This window comes from Erpetoichthys calabaricus, chromosome 16 (genome assembly GCF_900747795.2).
Source record: "Erpetoichthys calabaricus chromosome 16, fErpCal1.3, whole genome shotgun sequence".
NCBI classification, from domain to species: Eukaryota; Metazoa; Chordata; class Cladistia; order Polypteriformes; family Polypteridae; genus Erpetoichthys; species Erpetoichthys calabaricus.
The window spans coordinates 92,057,563-92,083,099 of record NC_041409.2 but is presented as its reverse complement, the minus strand read 5'-3'; the positions used below and the strand labels follow the sequence as shown (position 1 = coordinate 92,083,099).

Genomic DNA, 25,537 nt, shown 5'->3' with positions numbered 1-25,537 from the left:
TGTGATGTCTTTCACTTGGATGTTACTGGTTGCATTGAGTAATTAAAGCTGGGAAGAAATATTGGTTTGTGTGTTTTCATTTAAAGCTGTAAAGCAAAACAAATGGGAGTATTTCGAAGGGGGGGATTCTTTTCTCTGTGGTGGGCTGGCACCCCGCCCGGGGTTTGTTTCCTGCCTTGCGCCCTGTGTTGGCTGGGATTGGCTCCAGCAGACCCCCCGTGACCCTGTAGTTAGGATATAGCAGGTTGGATAATGGATGGATGGATTCTTTTCTATACCCACTGTGTATATGATATATACACAGTGCTTTTCTTGCTTTTTAACATTTTCATCTTGGTTTTCATTCTATTTTCCAGGTGTTCTAACTATTTAATTAATTAATTATTTTCTAATTAGTGGGGCTGACGCTAAATTAGTTGCAACCTTTGATTATTCCGTGTTGTTTGCCGGGTGTCTGCTCTGCTGGTTTCTTAATTGTCATTATTAAACCAGGGAAAAATGATGGGGAAAAAAAGACGAAATCAACAAAAGAGAGTTAAGCATTTCAATCTATAGGAAAAGGAGAACTATTTCTAAATGTCTTATAAATGTAAAAATCATGCTGCTGTGCTTTCTAAATGTAGAATAAGAGGGGGAAAAAAAATACTATCTAATTATATGAGCTCAGTGTGATCAGGCGTTGTCATTGGTTAGGAATCTGGTTGGAACAAAAACCTGCAGGCACAGGGGGTCCCCAGAAACAAGTTTGGGAAACACTGGCCTAGTGTTGGGGTCAGGGGGTGCTTTGATAGGTGATCCCTTGTAGGTTTCAATCCCTAACATGCCTTGGTGTGGTGCGCACCGTGCTTTTACTGTCAAAGCAAACTTCAAAAACAACGAATCCATCATCACTATGTAACACGCCTTCTGAACGCACTTCAGCTTTCCTCTTAACGGTGACGTCCCAAATCGGAAAAACGATTCTTCAGTGGGTGGCTAAATTGAGACAGACAGGTACAACAACATTGAACAGAAAATCTCCAGGCCGTCCTCAGATTGTATGAACGCCTGAAACATCCAAGCTGTAAGGACATCAATTTTGCAGTCTCCTAGACGTTCAGCGTGCTTCTGCCTTAGGTATTTCCAACACGTCTTTGATTTTGCATGAGGACCTTCATTTCCATCCATACAAGATGATGGGAGAGCGGGAGCTCACTGAGAGAGACTGGGAGAGCCGTAGAGAGTCGTGCGCGGACATTCTGCAAACCGTTCATCGAGATGCCATCGTCATGTGCAACGACGAGACACATTTCCTTTTGAATGGCTGCATAAATAAGCAAAATTTTCGCTATTGGGCTGAAACCAACCCTCGTGAACTTCATCAGAGACCCCTGCACAGCGAGTGTGTTACAGTTTGGTGCGCCGTTGCACAATTTGGCATTGTAGGCCCTTACTTGTTTGAGGAGGGGGGAACAATGGTCACTGTCACTTCAGAACGTTACATTGAAATGCTGGAGAACTTTTTGCTGCCCCAACTGCAAGAGATGGATGTGGTGGATGCCTGTTTACAAGAGGATGGAGCGACAGCTCATACAGCACAGACAGCCATGGATGTTTTGTGGGAGATGATCTGCCTGCGCAGCGTTGTTGGGTGGCCTTCACGTTCGCCTGATCTTGCTCCATGTCATTTCTCCTCAAGTCAAAGGGGTACACACACTGACCTCAAAACCTTGAAGCCCTCAAGGACGCTATTCGCCACCAAATGGCTGAACGAGTCATGCGAGCGTTCAGAAATCATCTCGAAGAGTGTATCGGTAATGATGGCCACCACCTTGAAGACACCATTTTCAAAAAAAATCTAATTTGCATACCCTTTTTTGTGTCGTAATGAAATGTATTTTATTTTGTAGCGTTTTTGTAGAATAAACGTTTGAGATGTGCTACCGCTTTTTGGCTCACCCTGTATAATGGGTAACCAAGAGATGCCAATCTACCCGACCACAAATGCGACTCCCCACTCTGTGACTGCCATCCCTGTCCACGCTCATTTTCTGCAGTCTCAGTGCACCAGTCCAATAGTTTCAAATCACATTATTTAATAACTGAGGCCAAGTCCAAAGTCTAACATTTATATTTATTCTCTGTTCAGTGAAACTGACCTTCAGCCACATTCAGACATTTCATGATTAACATCATAAGGCACGACAGCTAAAACACAATAAGCGGTGTGTTGATTTCCACCTCGCCAACCAGAAATGGAGTCCTTTGGTGCGGCACCTGAAGTGCGTAAAGAGGCGAGCACTGTCAGCTGTGAACAGCGCAGCAGGAGACTTGATTGGGTCTGGGCCATGAAAACTGAAAGGCTTCAGTTTATTCTCGGAGACGGCCAGTGTTCACGATCCGGCGTGAAAGAGAGTCACACCTTTCCAGGGAAGCTGCCGTTCTCAACCTGCTCATCCCATTTTGACACCTAAAAAAATAAATTGATTTGACTTATTGTTCATTACTGCAGAAATGTCAATGTAAGATTAAGAGCATCTCCTTGTTAAATGGAGTACAGAATTGATGGAAAATGAGTGCGGCTGAACAAAAACCCCTGAGGCTCGTGAGCATATTTTAAAACGGCCTCCAAAGGAGCATCTGAAGGCACACAAACTCTTACCCAAGACACTGGGCACAGGCTTTTGTAGACCCGACGATACCACTGGCAAGGAGTGACTTCCTGGCCCTTTGCACTCATTGCCTTATTACAGCGATGATAATCTGCACAGAAGTATAAAAGAAAGAAAAAAAATAGTCAATTATGTACTTGCATGTGAAATTCTTTTTATGGGCTAGAAGATGACAGAGTGAATGAAGCTCATCAAGGAGTCATGAAATACCCAAGGTCAACTGGAATGAAAGAAATCAGACTAGCAGGACTACACAATAAAAGATCAAACAGGGAGTCTGAAGGACGTGATAAAACCATTAACAATGAGCACAGGAATTATGGGAAATCTAAATACCAGCACATACAATGTGCAGCATCCAAAGAAACATTTGCCTCCCAAACTCATACGTCTGTCACCTCCAACTAAACGGGTTTGTAACAGAGAAACAAGGGATCAGCTTCCCAAATCCTGGTGTACAAACCTTATAGAGACCTACCTAAGAAGACTCGAAAATGGGGGTACTGCCAAAGGAGCTTCTAAAAAAGTACTGAATTATGGGTCTGAATATTTCTAGAATGAGAGATTTCAGTTTTTGATTTTTAATACATTTGAAAACCGTGTTCACTTTGTCATTATGGGATAACCGAGTGTAGATTGAAGGGCAACAATGTCAGATTTATCCATTTAAAATGAAATCTACAGCACAGTAAAGTGTGCAGAAAGTCAAGGGGTCTGAATACTTTCTGAATCCACTCTATATGGATATAGATATTTAAAAGTCGATCGGTTCTTCAAGCAGCAGCAGCAGCTGTGCTGGAGGGGAAGGTCACCACAGATGAGGCTGATAACGCTGTTATGTCCATCCATCCATCCATTTTTTAAATTACAACTTCATGGACATCAGAACCCTATCACAAAAGAACCGAGCACAAGACAGGAACCAACTCTGGGCGAGATGCCAGCCGATTACAGGGAGCAAACCCATTATTTTAACATGACTTTCTCATAGCTTCATTTTAGTGTACCGTATATACTCGCTTGGTTTTACCATATAATTTCCGGTATTTTATAATGTTGGTCATATAAGTCGACTGCAGAAAACTCACACTATTGGTCCAAGAGATTATGATATGTTAACGCCCACCTGAGAAAGTAACCACGGAGCACACAGCCTTGTTTTCCTATGTATTGTGCCTATGTGACCACACGGTAACACCCAAACTATTCCGAAGCAACATTTGCACTGTTTTGTGTTTTTTGTATCTCACACCCTCATACTCCTTTATCGTAAGAGCATCCCTTATCTACGATGGAGCATTCGATCAGAAGGAATATGAAGCTGGTTTTAAATTAAAAGTCGTTGAAGTGGCGAAAGAAATTGGTAACTGCGCTGCTGCAACAAAATTCGATGCGTCTGAGAAGCTGGTGCGAGATTGGAGGAGACAAGAAAATGTAAAAAAAAATTTAAAAAAAATTAAGTGTCGCATTTTTGAACAGGCGTATAAGTCAGGGTCTGATTTTATGATAGATTTTTTGGGTTTCAATACGTGAGTATATATGATACCCCTGATATGATACCCCTGAGATTCTGTATAAGCATTTAATTATCATTTTTTATCATATCTCCAGAATCCATACTAACCCCTACTTTCGCTGCTGTTCTGTTTTCAGTTTTCTGTGGTGCCGATCTGCGCCACCACCACCTGATCAGGCCACCGTGCAGTCCCTACATTGATGGATGGGAGACCAGAGGTCCACATGACCCTCATCATCATCTAATTCTTCCTCGTGAAGCCTGAAAACCATGAGGACTGATTGAGGTCATTTATGTGAGGTAGAGTTGGGGCTGGATGGTCTTGTGGACTCGGTTCCCCTGCAGATTTTGTTTTTTTTTTCTTCAGTCGTCTGGAGTTTTTTTTGTTTTTGCAGTCCTCCCTGGTCATCGGACCATACTTTATTCTTTGTTACTTAGTATTGCCTAATCTTAATTTTAAATTTTTCTTTTTTCTTTCTTCATCTTGTAAAGCACTGTGAGCAACATCATTTGTATGAAAATGTGCTATAGAAATAAATGTTGTTTTTCTTCTTATAAAACGTACTCACTTTGAGACTAAGCTTTTAATTTCAGACGAAGCAACAGAAAGTGTTTAGCTTGTATATCAGCGTCACCCTGTCTCATTTGAGCTCTTACTCGAGAGTTTGTGTGTATATGCAGCTTTTCTTCCCTCTACAGCATTTACTTGCAAATCAAGGTTTTGGTCATTAAGATGCCGTGGCTTTTTAATGCACAAAATGTGTTTGCTTAAATCAATAACATTTTAGAATAAGCATTTAAATTGAGGGAGCGGATTCTCTTCTCCTTTTTTTAAAAATATTTATTTTAATTCATTTATTTATTTACATATTTTTACTATTATTAAAGTTTTACTATGCTGGCCTATGGGTGGGGTTGATTTGTTTCAAACCCAGTTTTGTTAAACTTGACTTGCTTGTATGGAATGTTATTTGATTGTAATAAAATCAAAAAAATGCAAAAAAATAACAAAAGCGTGTTTGCTTATGTTTAGAGGTCAAAGTTTAAGCGCAGGACAAGGCTGACTGGTGGTCTAAAGGCTTGCCAGAGTTCATGTGTTTAGTTCACATTGGAAAGATTTGCTAGAAAGGCAGCCTCAGTATATTGTAATCTGTTATAAATACAGACATGGGTCCAAGCCAGCATGAAACATATATTAAAGTTGTGAGTAAAAACAATCAAATACAATGGTCATAGGATTTTAGTGCTTGGGAGGGTTGGCTCTAGGAGCTCAAATGAGTTTACAGAACCATACAAACTGGTCTTGCTGAGGAAAAGCCAAAAGTAATTATATTTACAGTAGACACATATGCTCTACTTGCTTATGACACACAGTAAACAAATTAATTATTTTGCTTTTACTTGATTTCTTGATTCTTAAGGCCTCTGCAAGTGTCAGAATTATTGGTGTAACAGACAGCCAGCAGGGATGCCTCCATAATGGAAGGACCAGGGGAAGGAGCTTGCACAGGGAAATACCTCACCCAGGACGACAGAGGACAGCCCCCCTGGTGTGCTACAGTGCCACAGGTTTGGAGCATGGAAGCTCAACCCTGCTCAGCCATGTGGCCTCCTCCTGCAGGGCTGCCACCACACCCGGAAGTGTAGCCGGAAGATCACGGGACACCTGGAGCACTGGTGCTTAGCCAGCGGCCACAACTCGAGCAGCCAGAGTCGGCAGGAGGTGGACAAAGCTTGCTGGAGGAGGAGTTGAGGTGAGAGAAAGAGAAGGAAGGGAAAAGAAAGAAGAAAGGGACAGTGCATTGGTGCTTTGTGCTGTGCTGTGTAGCGGGAAGCAAAGTTCAAAAGCACTTCTCCACTTAAAATAAACAGGTGCTGTGTGGCAAGACTGAGCTACGTGTCTGTTGTGTCCAGGTTTGGGGAGCTGTACGCTCTCTGTTGTCCACATTGGATATTTTGATCTCTGGAAAAGACCATCCAAGAAGACTATACCTGAGAGCACTTCAAGAGTGAAAACACTGACCTGGGGGGTACTAGACCACGGGAGTGACTTACAACAGTATCACTTAGTGTGTACCCCAATACTAACACTGAAGGAGACTCTAGTTCAGAGAGTCAAAGACAAAGGCATCAATGCAGGTCAAGAGGGGTACACTGTCCAGAGGTATCACTTCCACAATTAGAAACAATCAGTTGCTGTCATTGGCTTGTTGCATCTAACATAGCTTTGGGATGTGAGGCCAAACCTTTGCAAGCCACTGATAAACCATTTACCAGATGGAGTGGACCACTTATTATCAGTGAACAGTACAAGACCATGAGCACTGGCACTGCTAAATTCAGGTACAGTTTTTACCTAAAGAAGTGCAACTGATGTGTGTGATCATGTTTAACACGGAATGATGCTCAAGATTGTCAATTGTTTAGTATACTACTGTACTGTCACTAGTCTATGGGAATCACACAAGTAAGAATCTCAGACAACAGATTATGAAGTTGAATTTTAAATGGAGTTTTAGCAGGACTAACACTCTGATTGGCACAATGAGTTGTCTGCATAGTGGACAGTTAAGAGAATTTCAGTGCATGTTAAGTTTACCTTCCATCAACTCATGGAGTAGACCTGACTATCAATGTCCGCACTGGGGAAAAAAAAAAAAAAAGAAACATTTCCAAGCTAGACTACCAGTTCTACAAGAAGCACTTTTGGAGTAGACGGGATCTCAGAAAGAAGATTAATGTAATGATGTGCGTCTCACCACTCACTCGCAGCCTCCTTACATGTGTCTCTCTTTCCAGTGTCCCTTACCTGAATAGTCTGCTGCCATCTTTTCTCAACCCGTTTCTTCACATGTCACAATTCTTGCTGTACATACGTCTGGAAGAGTTCAACCTGTACTAGAGAAGAAAACTCTAAACCCATCTCTCCTGTTCCACCAGTTTAAAATCTGCCATTTTGTCTAAAACTTACAAAGCGTTCTATAATCTGAGTATATTAAGCATCTAACTTGTAAGAGTCTGCCTCGATCCTTTCAGTCTTGTATAGGGCCTCATTATACACCAGACCTGTGCCCCCTACCCCACCAGCCCACTTGAGAGTGACATGCTATACATTCTCAGAATGAAAATAAAAAACAAAAACACCTCACCCAAGTAATTCTCATAGCAGTGTTTGGTCTGGTTGGTGTTGGGGAAGCGGGCATCGAATGGAGCCGTTCTGTAGTTCTTCAGTTTTTCCTGCATAGCTTCTGACATTGTCAGATCTTTGGGTTGTTAGTATTTTAAATATCTTCAAATATCTACAAAATAAAATAAAGAAAAGGAAAAATACATTTTAAATTATGAGTTAACTTGCCTCTCTGCACAAAAGAATCACAACTGTCTTCACTCTTTCAATGGAACACAATTGACCATCAAGTTAATCGCTGATGACATTTCGTATTAACTAAAAACCAGAAGCTATTAAAAAGATAATATTTTTAAGTTTTGCATTGTAAGGGATGGCCAGCAGCTCAACCCACCTGGAACGCCCAGAGAATGGAAGGATGGGGGAAGGCAGCTACTTTTAGACACTGCTTCCCCCGAGACACTAGAGGGTAACTTCCCTGCAGCATAACGGTGCCCCGGATTCCTGCAGGGCACCATGGGATCTGGAGTCCGGCTCCACAGCCCTGCTGGGTACCATGGGTGCCGCCAAGAGACGCTGTGGGGACTTCTGCTTTTTACACAGCTCAGAAGTACTATCGAGTCATGGGGACGGAAGCCCAGACGTACTTCTGAGCTAACGGAAAACTTGATTTCTCCATCTGACTGGAAGAGTTGGCAAGTCATGTGGACGGAACAGCAGAAGCAGTTCCAGGTCGGACAATATATAAAGGACGGCAAAACACCCAGCAGGTGAGCCAGAGTCAGGAGGCAGAGGACGGAGCTTGCTGGGAGGGGTGGAGGAGAAAGAAAAGAAATAATTGTGTGGTGTATGGTGCTTTATTGCCTGTAGCTGTGATGACTAGAGAGCACTGCAAAGAATATAAAAGAAATAAATCAATTTTTGGTGCTTTCAACGCACATCGTCAGTGTCTGTCTGTCAGGTTAGAGGAGCGACAGTGCCCTCTAGTGTCACAGCGTATAACACCGTATTTTTTATCACTGATGGACACAGCTTTGTAAGAACTTCTTGGCATTGTATCTTTTTACCATACCCCAGCTTTCTTGCCTTCATGTACTCACATCCTATGGAAACAACGGTACTCGTTGAGAACGCTTCTCCATTCACTCCACTCTCTGACATTAGAAACTTCGCGACAGAGTAATTAAAAAATCTAATTTTATGCATTCTTGTTTTTTGCTTTGTAAACAAAAGTTTTTGTTATAACACTATAAGTAAACAAATTAAAAAAAAAACAATGAAGTTTTTATCTTGCCTCTGGCGGATTTATAACACACGAGTTACGAAACAACTTGTAGATAAGATACTTTATTGTAGCAGCGCTACTTAAACGGCCTACACCTCCCAGCAGCCCTGACAGTGTTACACCATTGGAGACCTTCAGAGTGACGCAGGTGTTGCTGGAAAGAGGGATAATTAGGTGCTTTCTTAAATAAGGAACCAGAAAGACACAGAGGTAAAGTCATGATCATCTGTATCTATTTGTTTTTACTCTTCACACTTTGTCGGATTACAAATCAATCACTGTATGGATTGCAGTTCTTGTTGGATTTATGTGCTTGTGCTGTGCAGTTTCATCTTGCTTGGATACGTCTTCATCATACAGAGCACTCCCCTTCACTGTACATTTCATTCAGAGTGCTGTTTGTTGTGGGGGGGTTCATTCTACTCCCCATCATTACCCACACCTGGACTATGTTTTGGCCCATGTCGTGTTTATCATGTTTTGTTTGAATTCATTTGTGTAGTTTTGTAAATTATTATCGCCGCAGGGGGGGTTTGCGAATACGTTATTTGTTTATTGAATTTTTTTTTTTTTTTGCTTTTTTAATTTAGTCAAATAGGGGGCTTTACCCCCTGCTCGCTTCGCTTGCCAACCCACCAGGCCAGCGCTATGCGTTAGCCTCTTTGCAGTTCTGCCGCTCACATATGGGGATGTGGATGTACAATTTGAACAGATTTTAATTTTCATGTGAAGTGTTACATTTGCATTCACGCTACATATAACTGCCCGTGATTGAATTTTGTTTCTTTCTCTCTATTAGATAAAGCAACTTTTTCAAATGTTTGGCTCTGAGATTTGTTTATTGTCTTTGCAAAAGCTATTCTAACGGGAAACTGTTAACGTTTTAATACGAATGGCATATCAAGATCTCCTTTGGTGTCTAATGTTATCCCCTGAAGATGTCCTACATTACCTTTCTTGGATACAGTAATCCCTCCTCCATCGCGGGGGTTGCGTTCCAGAGCCACCCGCAAAATAAGAAAATCCGCGAAGTAGAAACCATATGTTTATATGGTTATTTTTATATTGTCATGCTTGGGTCACAGATTTGCGCAGAAACACAGGAGGTTGTAGAGAGACAGGAATGTTATTTAAACACTGCAAACAAACATTTGTCTCTTTTTCAAAAGTTTAAATTGTGCTCCATGACAAGACAGAGATGACAGTTCCGTCTCACAATTAAAAGAATGCAAACATATCTTCCTCTTCAAAGGAGTGCGCGTCAGGAGCAGAGTCTGTCAGAAAGACAGAGGAAAGCAAACAAATCAATAGGGCTGTTTGCTTTTAAGTATGCGAAGCACCGCGGCACAAAGCTGTTGAAGGCGGCAGCTCACACCCCCTCCGTCAGGAGCAGGGAGAGAGAGATAGAGAGAGATAGAGTTTGTTTTTCAATCAAAAATCAATACGTGCCCTTCGAGCTTTTAAGTATGCGAAGCACCGTGCAGCATGTCGTTTCAGGAAGCAGCTGCACAAAAGATAGCAACGTGAAGATAATCTTTCAGCATTTTTAGACGAGCGTCCTTATCGTCTAGGTGTGCGAACAGCCCCCCTGCTCAATCCCCCTACGTCAGGATCAGAGAAAGTCAGCGCAAGAGAGACAGAAAAGTAAGCCGGGTAGCTTCTCAGCCATCTGCCAATAGCGTCCCTTGTATGAAATCAACTGGGCAAACCAACTGAGGAAGCATGTACCAGAAATTAAAAGACCCATTGTCCGCAGAAATCCGCGAACCAGCAAAAAATCTGCGATATATATTTAAATATGCTTACATATAAAATCCGCGATGGAGTGAAGCCGCGAAAGGCGAAGCGCAATATAGCGAGGGATTACTGTACATCCTTCTTTTTACAGAAATTTGTGTGGTGGAAGACCGGACGGTGTTAACGGTTGTAGACATTCTTTGGGATATTGTAAGTTGTTGTTTTCATCTTCCACATGATCACCACCAACTGTTTCAGCATAGTCTACTGATACACATTAAACTATTTTGCCATGTAACGGATCAACATATTTGGCGTAAATTCATTTGACTTACTCATTTCTTGGTGCTAGGATTGCCCGTTGTACTCATTTTTTCCATTGATAACCCTTCGTGATGAAATTCTTTAAAAAGATTTGGACATAATACATCTTCTTTAATTGGGAACTTCAAGTGAGGAAAATGTTAAAATTTATAAGAGCTGAGAGAGCAGGAAGTGTGTCTGACAAAAGCGTTGAGCGGGCCGTGGTCTTGTTTGAAAATGTCTGAGAGGAGGGTGGGACTTGGAAAAAATATCATGGCAATATTCTCGTCTCGCAGGTCTTGAAAAAATCTTTTCCAAAAAGTCTTGTATCCTAAAAAGTCTTGTCGCGTCGAAAGTTTTTTTTATATAATAGATATATTTTTAATCCATTCATTTTGAAACGCTTTATCATGGGTCTCTGTGTGAGAGTGTGCTGGGTGCGCTACTGTGGTCCCCAAAATAAAACAAACAAACCACTGTTTTAAAAAACAGTCAGAATCTGATCGTCTTCACGCTCACTACAAATTTATATTTCTGGAGTGTTCTGTAACAGAAGTTCATTTTAAAAAACAATTACAACAAACAACGTAAAGCAAAATCCAACAATGAATGTTTCTTAGAAATGCAACTCAATTGGATTTTGTTAACCTTCTTTATTCAGGCACTCTTTGCGATCTCAAAACACAAATGCAACGTTAATTAAGCTCCTCTATAAATCAGAAGTAACAGTACATTACACATCATGCTTACAGATTTCCACAGATTTCTGTTTCACTGTGTGATTGCTATGAAAGGCACTATAAAGACTGAAATACTAATAACCTTCCCTTAAGAAAGGAATGTACCTACTCTAAGTTGACAACCATTTTGATATTTCATCTGTACACTTGTAATTAACATTATAAATCGCCCAATTTCCCCTTGGGGTCAAGTTCTACCTATCTATTGTAGAAGGAGAATGGACATCCTGGCCAGGAAGGAGGGTGGTTTATTACCCAGACGGGAGACCAGAGCAGAAAGACAGATGGATGGACTGGCAGTATATTATAGTGGACGGACCAGCAGAAGCCAAGACTCGGGAGCCAGTCCATTCCCCATACACTAGGTAGCAGTGGTCATGGGACACCCATGGGGGTATTTGGGGGTAGGAGTCCGGAAGTGCAGCCCTGTCGGGGTCCCGCCTGCTGCCTTTGAAGCCCGATCTGGGACTGCATTCGGTCCTGAGCCGTGTCACCCTGGAAGCACATCTTGGCCACAAAGAAAGTAAGGGAGGTCCTCCTCTGTCAGCACCCAGGGACCCCCGACAGGGCTGCACTCCCAAGTACCCCTGTGGGCACCCTGACTGAGTTGCATTACAAGGATTACTGTCACCTGGCATATCGGGGATGGAACAGCTACCTGACTCTCGGCTTCGGTTGGTCCATCCAGTATACAATACCGGCCGGGCATGACGTTATCTTTTTGTCCGTCTGTCTTTCTGCGCCGGCCTCCCGCCCGTGTCATACACCATCCTCCTTCTCAGCAGGGATGATAGTTTTTTTTTACTGGACATTGACTTTGCTGCAATTTTATTTTTCATGTTAGGTTTGACTAACGCTGGTCCGGTAATCACTCCACTGCACGGCTGACATTGAACAGTCACCACTCCGTCATCCAGTCTGACTTATCTTGCACTGTAATTGCATTAATGAACTTTGTGATTTAGTTTGCACTCTTGGACAATGCTGTTTAGATCACAGGTGACTGTATGAATAAACATAATTACTGTACACGCTGATCAATCTTTTACTGTAACTCTACTGGGCTATCTTCTGCTTTAATTGCTTTACTGTACATTTACTTAGCACTATAACTTTTCTACTGTAATCACTCTGCAGCCAGAGGTGATTTACTCTTTACTGTAACTGAACTACTACACGGCGTGATTTATTTGGACCGTTTGCTCTGATTTTGCAGTAGTGTAGCAACAGAAATGAAGCTCCTGTTGAGAGATGCTGGGCTCACTCTGCCCGACAAAACGAGAAGTTAAACAATATTGCATATCTTTAATAAATCAGTGCTACATGGCACCATCTTTGATTAATTTATTGTTAGATTTCTGTTAAAGAGATGAGACATGTATCCAAATTTTCTTAACAATTATTGACCAATCTGCAATTTGGATTTTCTTTCTACAGTCAATGACGATTTTGATTCTATAACTTGTACCTTACCGTATTTAAGCCTTTATGAGAAACTCTAATCTGGCTATCACCCCGGCCCAGTCCCAGCACTCAGACTACTTTAACTGTTGGTGTGGATCGAGGTTGGCAGCATTGACTGCAGGTTTTCTTAACAACCCAATTGCTTCATTAGAAACCAATCCTTTCCAATATCAGACCTTATTTAATGTTATGGCTCATTAGTCTGCAATGTTAGGTTCTTAGATTGTAGATTTTTTCCAATCCAAGGATGTCATGTAAATCAGGAGTCGCCAGCTCCAGTCCTGGAGGACCACCATGGCAGCAGGCTTTCATTTTAGCCCTTTTCTTAATGAGTGACCGGTTTTCGCTGCTAATTAACTTCTTTTGGACTTATTTTAAATGACTTGCTCTTGAAGACTCAGACCCCTTAATTGTTTCTTTTTCCTTAATTATCAGCCAAACAATAATGAGATACAAAATGAGCCAAAACAACTGGCATCCATCATACAATATCTGAAAATAAAGAAAAGGTGAAGGTCTCAGGAATGTCAATCTGCTCAGGTCCCCAAAACATTTTACCTGTGCTCTTACAAAAGAAAATTAACAATTTCGGAAATGTCTGCTAATGCACCACGAGAGACAGCAACAAAGCCACGAAATTAAAGAACGGGTTTAATTAATGACAAGAATCGGCACCTCATTAAGCAGCTGGTTGGAGTTTGAGGCCCTGACTTAGTTGGTCTTCTGTTGGCTCCCTCACTTCACTTCTGTCTAGGTGCCATTTAACTAAAGAAATGAAGCAATTCAGAGGAACGATGGAGAAATTCAGAGGAACAGATCTTAAAAAAAATGAATTCACATGAAGTTAATTAGCTGCACAAACAGGTGCACTCATTAAAACAAAGGGTTAGAATGAAAACCTGCAGCCACGGTGGTCCTCCAGGACCGGACTTGGAGACCCCTGATATAAATGATTTGAAGCCTAAAATGGACCATTTTCAGTCCGTCACATTTTTCTATTAAGTTTTATATTAAATCAAACAGTGCATGATGAATCCATGCAGGTGTAAATGGACACAAGTCAGATGGAGAACTGCTGGCTCCCTTGTCATTCACATCTTATTGCTAATCAGGAGCCATTAAAAACACCAAAGGCGGCTGTTTAAGACTGAAATAAGCAATTAAGGGTGGGGAACCTTAACAAGCGAGACCACTAAAATGAAGCATCAAAACATCACTTGAGCAATACGTGCTTCATTGACCGATCATTAAGAAACAACAACCTGCAGCCACTGCGGCCCTCCAGGACCGACGCTGCCCACCCCTGGTGTGCATGGTAGTCTTCTCTTTTCTGATGCAGGAAGTGCGACCATAATTATGCTTTTAGATTTAAGGACCACCTTTTATACTTTTCATCATAGCATTCCACTACTTAGAGATGAAAATAATGGGCCTAACAGGTACAGCTCTTCGATGGTTTACCTCGCGTGTATCAAATCACTATGTGAACAAGTCTGAAGATTATACTCCCTCAAATCTGTCCATTTAGACATGGCGTCTGTCATTGTTTGCTGCTCTGGCCAATTCTCTTTCTTCCCTTCTTTCTCTCTCGCTGTCTGTGTAACCATTGAAAGCTGTAATTCAGAAACATAATGTTAACTTGAGTTCATCAGCCAATTACACTCAGCTGTACACCACTGTCAACACCAAACAAGGGTCTAAGCACGTTTCACTTTTGTTAATGGAAGCATTTCCTGAAAGTGCCTTCTTAAACAAATGATATCTAAGTAATCAACGTAGACCTCAGCGTTAATGTTTACAGTGCGCCACCTGTTGGATTGTATTTATAATGCATGTAGTGATAAAATGTGCTGCCTTTGTCATTCCAAAAGACTGAACAACAGAAACATCTGTAGCAAACAAATGCATTGCATTTGTCATTCTAACTGATGGTGCATCACAAACATTTCTAGGAATTTCATTTTATTACTACAAATATTTTTGGTGTGCCATCTGTTGCAATGACAAAAATACTGCAACCAGACAGACACACAGATAAACAAACATTTGTCCTTTTATTATGGTGGATGTTTTAATAAAAGTGGAGGTGTTTCGGACGTTGTGAGCATATATCTGGACAACCGGACATGTGGATTACATGACACGAGTAACACAATTTTTTAATAGATGTTTTGATAGTATGTGCGGTTATTGAGCGTTGGTCACTACAGAAGCCTGTTCTATCAGAAACTTTGTTATCTACATTCTACATGAAAACCACAAGGTTAAAAATGTTCTCAGCCATTACTAAAAACTACATGGGGTAAGTAAAATATGAAAAAAATACTATTAGATGGAGTACTCCTTTCATTAACCTCCTTAGCGTTAGACCCGAGTGTCACTCAGGTTGTAAAATTACAGCTGAAAGCGTTAGAGGCAGGCGTTACCCGGGCAACTGTGTAGGCATGTCTAGCGTGAGCGTAAGCACAAGTGTTACCCGGGCAATGGTGTAGGCGTGTCTAGTGTAAGCATCAGGTCCAAGTGTTACCTGGGCAATGGTGTAGGCGTGTCTAGAGTGAGCGTCAGGCCCAAGTGTTACCCGGGCAATGGTGTAGGCGTGTCTAGCATGAGCGTCGGGCCCAAGTGTTACCTGGGCAACGGTGTAGGCGTGTCTAAAGTTAGCATCAGGCCCAAGTGTTACCCGGGCAACGGTGTATGCATGTCTAGCGTGAGCGCCAGGTTGAGCAATGGTGTAGGCATGTCTAGCAAGAGTGTCAGGCCCAAGTGTTACCCGTGCAACAGTGTAGGCATGTCTAGCTTGAGCATCAGGTTGGGCAACGGTGTAGGTGTGTCTAGCGTGAGCGTCAGGCCCAAGTGTTACCTGGGCAACGGTGTAGGCGTGTCTAGAGATAGCATCAGGCCCAAGTGTTACCCGGGCAACGGTGTAGGCGTGTCTAGCTTGAGCAATGGTGTAGCCGCGTCCAGCGTATGCGTCAGTCCCAAGTGTTACCCAGGCAATTATGTAGGTGTGTCTTCTCCTAGCTTCATAATGGTGTCCACTAAGAAATGCCCCTTATCAGCAGTGATAATGAGGAGAATTTGTCTTCAGGCAGTGAAATTGAAAAACGCGTGCAGTTCACATTATTATTCATTATTATTATTATTTATATGATTATTAAACTTTCTACACTTCTCACTTTTTACTTTTAGTGTTTTGCTTGGTTTACAGTAGAAAGAAGAGATTTAATGAAAATGTCATTTTTCAACCCAAAAAATGCAACGCTTTTTACCTTTTTTTTTTTTTTTTTGAGAAAAAAAAGTAACGTTAAGTAGGTTAATTAATGCTTTATTGAGGTGAAACAGCAGATCACTGAAAAATGTTTGCATTTAAATCTGGAAAAAAAGTTTTTCTTAAACTCTCACTAGTAAGGAAACACTGATTACTCAAATCAAATGCCTTTAACTTCAGTTACAACTTGCCTTGAAAGCCTGCATCACATTGTAATCTTTCTAGTTAGCCGATAAAAGGGGTCATTTTTCTTAACTTCTCACCACATCGAAAAATATGCCTGAAATGAAGGTATTACTTTTGACAAATGTCCCTCTGGGATAGTAGAAGTCAGCTCTGGTGTAACCGACGGTCGTCACATCTCATTGATCTTTTACCAGTGTAGACAGACTGTACCATTAAAGCAGTTTTGTAAGTTGCCGGATCTTAAAAAGTGAGATTATTCATTTTAATAAAAAGAGCTGACTAATGTGGTGCTTTTTGTTCATACTGTTCAAATCTCATGTACTTTTCGACAGTTAATTCAAAATAAAGCAGCACGGCTCATAACTCCAACAAAGAAGTACAATAACTTGTCCCCGTTCTTAATAACTGTACAGACTTCTGCGTTGCGTGTTTAGTGCCAATGTTACATCACTCCTCCTCACACATAACGCTGTAAATAAAGGGTTTTGCTCCTCATTACTTTACTGCACAGCCTATTTGTAGCTGGAGGTCTCCTACACATACATGAAACAAGCGCTGGAGGCTGAGACTTTAGCTAAGAAGACTTCACTGTCTGAGCGGTGCATGTTCTCCTGAGTGGAGCTGCTGCTGCCACCGCTGAGGCCCTTTGGGTCAGTCATTGAGCTCTGCTTCTGAATAATTGGGGATCATTCTTATGATTCAGCACTACTAAGTTCGTCCAGTCCCCCCCCCCCCCCCCCCCCCCACACACTTTTTTCACTTTGTGAAGTCTGTGAAGTCACGTAACCTGGATATGTCATCTCCAATTACAGATATCTTCAAGACATTAACAGGCATCAGACAAAAAATCTAAATGAACTGTTCATTATTGGCTTTACAGATGGATCCATTTCAGAGTGCGCTCATACTGGGCTTAAAAAAAAACACACACACACGCACACACAAACAAACACGCACAGTGTGTTCAGAATGCATTCAGACACCTTCACTTTTCTTACATTTTGTTGTATTGCAGCTTGCTCCCATCAAACAACAGTCAATACTCCCAGAATGGCAAGCCATAAACAGGATTTAGGGAATTTTTTTCTCTCTATTATATGAAAAAAATCCTTTGACGCGACGAGACTTTTTGGAAGAGAGATTTTTCAAGTCCTGCAAGACGAGACTTTTGCCTTGAGATTTTTTTTCTAGTCCCGCCCTCCTCTCAACCATATTCAACCACGCCCACAGTCCGCTCAACTCTCATTGGTGTGAATGCCTTTGTCAGACACACTTCCTGCGCTCTCAGCTCTTATACATTTTAATGTTTTCCTCACTTTAAGTTCCCAATTAAAGAAGACATATTTACGTCCAAATCTTATTGAAGAATTTCATCCCGAAGGGTTATCAAGGAACAGTTTAAATCTGTACAATATATTCGATCTCTTTTCGCTGCTCCGTTATTTCACCGAGTAATAATTTTCGTTTGTTAGCGCTAATGCGATCTTTACTATCATTTTTTTGAGACTTTTGAAATTTGGGACTTCCATTATATCTAACCTGCTCTGCATGTGTATCATGCCAACGTTTTTGAATTCTTTACGACATTGTACTTTGTCATCTACTCTTTCTCATTTATTGCTGGCCCTGGGCATGAGTAAATCCATCCATCCATCCATTTTCCAACCCGCTGAATCCGAACACAGGGGTCTGCTGGAGCCAATCCCAGCCAACACAGGGCACAAGGCAGGAACCAATCCCAGGCAGGGTGCCGACCCACCGCAGGACACACACAAACACACCCACACACCAAGCACACACTAGGGCCAATTTAGAATTGCCAATCCACCTAACCTGCATGTCTTTGGACTGTGGGAGGAAACCGGAGCGCCTGGAGGAAACCCACGCAGACATGGGGAGAATATGCAAACTCCACGCAGGGAGGACCCGGGAAGCAAACCTGGGTCTCCTAACTGCGAGGTAGCAGCGCTACCCACTGCGCCATCGTGCCGCCCATGGGTAAATCTCTTGGCACAAAGTCTCATCTCATGGGATGTGAAAATATCTCTCTGAAAAAGTCACATCTCGTCCCAGGCTAAAAAGCTCACCAGCAGTAGAAAGCCAACAGATGAGCCGACTGCTTCTCCTTAGCATGTGTTCAGCCTCCCCCTTCCCCCCCACAACGTGAGCGGCACAGACACGAAGTGGCAAAAGGACAGCGGCTGTACAGGCTTTAAAATGATTGACGGGCAGCGCGACAGAAGCAGCAGAAAGACAACAAATGATCCAACGGCATCTCCTTAGCGCGAGTTCAGCCGCATCCCCTTCACAATGCGAGCAGCGTTATACGTCCTGTAAGAAAGACATGTAACCACGCCCAGGGCCGGAAATAAACGACAAGTATTGTTTTTACAAAAGTTTTAAAGTAAAAGTGAAAATAACGGATATGTAACAATTCCCATGAAAATAACAATCCCTTTTAATTGTATATCCGGTTAACCAATCCCGGGGGTGGGCGAGCGAAGCGAGCAGGGAGCAGAGACCCTTGTGTGTGTATATATCCATCCATCCATTTTCTAACCCGCTGAATCCGAACACAGGGTCACGGGGGTCTGCTGGAGCCAATCCCAGCCAACACAGGGCGCAAGGCAGGAACCAATCCCGGGCAGGGTGCCAATCCACCGCAGTGTGTATATACACACACACACATATATATATATATATATATATATATATATATATATACACACATATATTGTGGAGCATGGCCTGGACACCGACAGGCGGACACCGATGGTTCACCAACCAACACGTTTAATCATATTTACAATATTTACAGTGCACACACAACCCCAAAACTCCCCCAAAGTCCAGGCCTCACAATGCCTTTCTCTTCTCTTCAGGCCACCTCCACTCCTCTCCTCCAAGACTTTGTCTACTCCGCTCCCGACTCCAGCCTTCGAATGGAGGGAGGCGGCCCCTTTTATAATCACCCGGACGTGCTCCAGGTGCCTCCCGATTAGTTTCCGCCGGCACTCCCCAGTGTGGCGGAAGTACCGGCTGCGCACCCAGAAACACTCCGGGTGTCCCTGGTCTTCTTCCCCCCAGCACTTACAAGGAAAAATGGATTGGGCAAAATACTGTCAAATTCTTTAGGAAAACCTGCTACCCTCTGCCAGAAAGCTGAAGATGGGCAGAATGTTCACCTTTCAACACGATGACGAGCCGAAGCACACAGCAAAATGGACCACAAAGTGGCTGAAGGAGAAAAAAGTGAATGTCCTGGTGTGGCCAGTCAGAGCCCAGACCTAAATCACACTGAAAATCTGAGGAAAGAGTTAAAGATTGCAGACCACCAACGCTCACCATCCAATGTGAGCGAACTTGAACAGTTCTGTAAAGAAGAGCAGGGGGCAAATATTGAGTGGGCTCAATCTAGGTGTGCAAAGCTGATAGAGAAGAATCCCAACAGACTCAAGGCTGTCATTAAAGCAAAAGGGGGTTCAACAAAATGACATTAACATTGGGGGGGGGGTCCTTTATTAATCTCAGTAGGTCTTGTTTTTGATTTTTTATAATTTTTCTGAACTGTAGCTGTGATATCTTTCACTTGGATGTTAGAGGTTGCATTGAGTAAGCAAAGCTGGAAAAAATATTGGTTTGTGTGTTTTCATTTAAGACTGTAAAGCATTTTTCTATACCCACTGTATATATGTGTATGTATATATATTAAAATGTACTAGGCAGTTATATGGGAAAAATGTGTTTTTCTTTCTTTCTAACATTTTCATCTTGTTTTCCATTCTATTTTTCCAGGTGTTCTAACTGTTTAATTAATTCATTATTTTCTAATCAGTGGGACTGACGCCGAAGTAGTTGCGGCCTTTCATGATTCAGTGTTTGTCTGCTCTGCTCATTTTTAATTGTCATTATTAAGATACAATGAAAGGGGCACACTGCAAAGGAAAAGGGTGATATATAATGAAATCAAAAAAAGAGAGTTAAGCATTTAAATCTATAGCAAAAACAAATATTTCTAAATGTCATATAATTGTAAACATCATGCTGTGGTGCTTTTCTGAATGTAGAATACAAGAAGAGGAAAAAAATATACTAGCTAATTAAATTTGATCAGTGCTATCAGATTATGAATCTGGTGGGAACAAAAACCTGCAGCCACAGTGGGTCCCCAAGACCGAGTTTGGGAATGCCTGGTCTAGGCTCTCGTATGATATCTACATTTAGAAGAAATTCAGATGTGGTTTTCTTTTTTTGTTGTTGTTGTACTTTTATGCACTTTGTTTTACCGTTTTTATTTCAATTCATTTTATTTCTGTGGAGTTTGCTACTTAAATTGTACTTAAAGGCAATGAGCAATGCACACACGGGTGCAAATGAGACTGCCTGTTAGAAAAACTACAGCTTCGATTTTCCATTAATTTGTGTGCTAATTAGTAATAAAAGACGTAATTAAGCCGTCCTCAAGTTCAGTCCACCATAACTGTAGGTGTTCATTGCATCCATCTTCTGCTTTCTGCCTTTATTAAACATTTATTTCCCAGTTTCTGTTTTTTGTGTCAATAAAGAATTTACAAAATGGGTTTGCTATCTTTTTTAGGGGAACATAGCATGCATTTGTGTGCTTTTTAAGATTTTGCTCTTTTATTGTGTTCTGGTCATTTAAGCCTGGTCTTAGTATTTAATTCACAAGTGAATTGTATACTGAAGTAGCTGCTTGCTGTTAGTATTCAGTGTCATTTGCACCCGTTGTCTGTACTGCTCATCACTAATCGTCAGTATTTGGATACAATTAGTAAAAATCATTTAATGGAATTAGGACTGAACCATTTGCGTGTGAAAGTGGCAAGAATAAATTATTATAAATTAATAAATGTGTTATGATTTTCTTCAGCTCTTAAGTGTTTCTGTTTCTTTTACCCTTTGGTTATTGTATGTCTGATATGTTGGGTTTTGTTGTACAACACTTTGGTCAGCTTTGATGTTGTTTTTAAAGTGCTTTATAAATAAATACACACAGCCAATCTGGTACCCCAAGACAGAACCTGGGAACGCCTGTACTTGAGTTTCGTCCGCTGTTATAACACGTTTCTTTATGAAATGCACTTACCTTATCGAGGAATATTGGCAGCACTACGTGCATACAAGATCGACTAAACCGATAATATCCTGCAGTAAAAAGAACAGTTACATGACTTTGATGAATACACGCAAATGTTACAGTGGCCTTCTATGACTCGTTCTCCACACGTACACACAGGAGAAAACAGGTCTGTTTCTTGCCTCCATGAAAGCCCATCGCCTGCGCCTTAATTATCCACTTAATGGAAACACCAGCCGTGCAGTTTAGACCTAACGGAAAGCTGACCTCGCCCCTCCACAAGCTTTCCACTCGCAGGACAGCCCCTCTTCTTTCTAGTTTTCTACATGAAAAACGCGCATTTGGAATTGTGCTGTCACGGCGACCCTCTTACAAAACATTTTTTCTACATTTTATCAACTTAATATGAAGCGCCCAGGTGTCGCGCAACCCACCCCTCACAGCCTACCTAGCGATGCTGCCGCCGGTCTTCTCGAGAAGCGGACGTTCCCACGCAAAGCATTCTGGGTGAGGGCTGAGAATGCCGGGATACTGCGTGGAGCGGCTGGCTGAGGCTTCAAAGTGTGTCGCTATACTCTGCTGTATACACTGAATATACACTAGACACTGGCAACAGGGATTACAGTATTGCTAATGTGGCTGAGTTAGTTTGTTTTATTGTGAACATTCTCAAAACTATATTTTTTTATACTGAAATTCTTCTGTTTTATATATTGTGAATTTTGTTTAATGTGAATGTAATCATTGTATCTGTTGTATATAGTTCTTATTTGTCTGTTGTAGCAGGGGGGGGCTTTAATTAATGTAACACCCATAGGACGCACATGTGACGTACAGCAGGCTCCTGGCAAAAGCTGGAGGACGCTTTTGCAGGTAAGGTGCTTCTCAATGCTCTCCGTCTCTTGCATAAGCTGACAAGTTTTAAATGAGTGTTTTTCTGTCTGAAACTGAGTGGAAACATCACACCACGTGGTTGTTGATGTGTTTTGAGGGTCTGTTGTCACTTTTGGTCGGCAGAAGTGGATTTTAAAAGTGTTTGGTTTAGTGGAGATCCAACCTCATTGGTATTTTGTTTGGCTTGCTACAGGAGACAGAGAGCGCCTGACGTTACATGTGCTGACTGTGCCCTTTACTGCTTGTCTTGTAGGTATGTTGCAACGTTCATTATTGTCCTTCATTGTTGCTGTTTATATTCAATTATTAAATTTGTATTTATCGTATTTGTGTATATATGGTTAATTAAAAAAAAAAAAAAGCTGGAGGACGCTTTTGCAGAAAAAAGTGGATGACGCTTTTGTAGAATAAACGGCAGAATTTGGGTATTGCTGTGTCTGTCTTCTTCCAAATCACCAGCAGCCATTCTAAAGCCGCTACATAAAACTGGTGCCGTGACCCGGATCCACTGATCAGCTACCGCCGATCGCCGAGGTCAAGCTGTGTGCTCGTGACATCGTGGGATATCAAGTTGGTGGAAGTGTGGATCTTTTTGTAGCTGCTGAGATGGTTTTTGGTGTTTTGCATAAGCGCAACTGTGGTTAATATAAGTTCATGTTAAGAGTTAGTGACATAAGTTGAAATATTTAATGTAAACTGCTTAATAGTTCTTGCTCACTGTTATTGTAACTGTTTTGTTCCTGTGTGAGATATGGCAGGCAGAGGTCAACATACCTTTAATATTTCTACACAACTTTCAGGCAGGGGGAGGGGTTTGTTTAATATAGATGGAGAAGTTGGTAGGACCCCAGTGCTAACCTATGATTTAAATGAACCATTTGAATCAGAAAGCGTAAATGACATACCTGTCCTTGAACCTCAATTCTCGACTCAATGTTACAAATGACAACACTGTACAACAGTTACGTGTGTTAATTGGTGAGTTGGGGAGCCAGATAGGTGAATCCATAGCCAGCTATTTGCTGGCTAGTCAGCACCCATTCACTCCAAGTCAGCCTCCATCAGCTGAGTCAGCTAGGGTTGAACCACCTGACACAACTCTAAACTTGTCCAAAGTGAACTTAGTAGTGAGGCCGGATATCAAAGAGCCCCCGATGTATCGTGGCGATGGTGCAGACAGATACTCCATTCAGGAGTGGATTGAGCTGATGGCGGTGTACCTGCATAAAAAAGGCCTTCCAAGTCATGAGCAGGGAGATGAGGTCCTGAACCACCTCCTTGGTAAGGCAAAAAGTATAGTCAAAGTGGGACTGAAAAGCAACCCCTCACCTGGTGCTACTGTTAACCCTGAGACAATCTATGTTATATTGAGACGCTACTTTAGTGAGAGCCCTGCTTCATGTCTACCACTGGCCGATTTCTATGCCACCCAACCAATAGCAACAGAAACGCCAATAGATTACTGGGTCAGGTTGAACACAGCTGCTGAAGTGGCCAATAGGCACTTGGGACGTCAGGGTAGTAAATTAGAGAATATGGATGCAGAAATAGCCATGATGTTCATCCGAAACTGTCCTGACCGTAGTCTCGCATGTGTTTTCAAGTGTAAGCCTACAAGCAAGTGGTCAATTACAGAGGTGCAAGAGGCTATAGATGAGCATCAGCGAGAATGCCGAGCTAAAAGATCAGGTGCAGACATGATGAAGTCACATGCTATACAAGTGGCCACTGCCGTAACAAGTAGCAGTGTGCCAGAACCTGAAGTTGTATGTGCTCATGTGAACACAGCCAGGTGCATCCCGCCTAATCCAACCAAGTCAAGTGAGGCAGTCATTTCAGAGCCAAGTGCTCTGGAACGTGTGCTAAGTATGCTGGAGAGAGTGTTAGAGCGCACCAGCCAGCCTGTTCACGCTACAGCTAGACCACAGGCTTCAACCCCAGCACGTTTCCCTCCATGCCAAGTCTGCGGGGACGCCTCTCACTCAACACGAACACATTGTATGCGAGAGAGGAGATGTCTAACCTGTCTAGAAATAGGGCATCAGCGGAGAGACTGCCCCAAAGCCGTTATTGCACAGAATGTTAGCTCATCTGATCAGGGAAACTAAGTTGCTCACACTCAGGAGGGGACAGTGTGAGTAAAAATGTTGAAGCCCTCAACCTTGATGAAGATGTGCAGTTTGTGTATACAAAGTGCCTGAAATCTGCCCCACCTGGAAGTACTGTACTGTTTCAGAACATAATTAGACTTGATAAAGCTGACAGTCTGTTTTATACCAGTGCACAGGTGGGTGATAAAGTCTCACTACAAGCGTTGCTCGACACCGGCTCTATGGCTTGCACCATTAATGCAGAGGCTGAGCAGGTGCTAAAGAATGCTGGATTGGCACTGGAGACTGACAATATCCAGACTGATGTTGTGCTCATTGGCTGTGGTGGAGTTCAGGTTAGGCCCAAGTGCATTTACAATTTAAGGATGGAGGTGTATGGATGTGCATTCAGTGTGCCTGCCTTGGTGATCCCTGGGCAAAAAGACCAGCTTATCCTGGGCACAAATGTTATAAAGCACCTTCTAAAGTGGTTCAAGCAGTCTCCCCAGTTCTGGCAAGTTGTAAGCAAACCTGAGTCCACTAAAGCACCTGAAATAATGCAGTTTCTTAATATGCTGTCTGGCATTAACAGGTGGAGAGGTGAAACAATCCCAGATGCTATTGGAACCGCCAGGTTGGCACAGGCAGTGACTCTTCTCCCTAAACAAGAACACCTGGTTTGGGCCAAATTACCTGCAGCCTCACCTCTTTCTGAGGGCAGTGCCATTTTGATCGAACCATCTAAGGCACAAACTCACAAGAAAATCATCATTGTCTGCAGGTCGGTGTGCTCCATGAGTGGTGATAAGTGGGTCCCAATAAGGATTTTGAATACCTCTGACAAACCTATCATCTTAAAGCGCAACACCAAGGTTGCAAATGTGTCACCCTGCATTGCTGTTGAAGATTTGGATGTGACCACTGGACAGACACCAGCTGAGGAGCTTGAGCTGCAGAGTCAGACGCTGTGTGATGAAGTGGTCAGCAAGCCAGGCTGCCCTCCTTGTCCCAGTTTTCATGATAGCCTACATAAGCTGGGGTTGGAAGATCTGGATATTGACTCCTGTGAGGTGTCCCACCACTGGAAATCTCAGTTGCTGCAGCTGGTGCAAAAGTATGAGGATGTGTTCTCAAAGAGTAAGCTTGACTGTGGGATGGCTAAAGACTTTGTTCACCAC

At 42.3% G+C, this 25,537-nt stretch overlaps 1 protein-coding gene across 2 annotated transcripts in view; it reads right to left on the bottom strand.

Annotated features, from left to right (window-relative positions):
- Positions 1-2,099: 2,099 nt before the first annotated feature.
- Positions 2,100-25,537, bottom strand: part of LOC114666881 (cytochrome c oxidase subunit 6B1) — a 30,077-nt gene continuing 6,639 nt past the window's right edge. Inside the window, exons 1-4 of one of the 2 annotated variants that reach the window (XM_028821917.2) lie at positions 21,824-21,924; positions 7,317-7,466; positions 2,642-2,742; positions 2,100-2,449 (exon numbers count right to left, since the gene is read on the bottom strand). In XM_028821917.2, coding sequence (XP_028677750.1) covers positions 2,396-2,449; positions 2,642-2,742; positions 7,317-7,422 — 261 coding nt within the window. In that variant the 5' untranslated portion in view covers positions 7,423-7,466; positions 21,824-21,924 and the 3' untranslated portion in view covers positions 2,100-2,395. Of the gene's footprint in view, positions 2,450-2,641; positions 2,743-7,316; positions 7,467-21,823; positions 21,925-25,537 lie in introns of those variants that run through there. The other variant, XM_051919840.1, reaches the window with a different exon arrangement.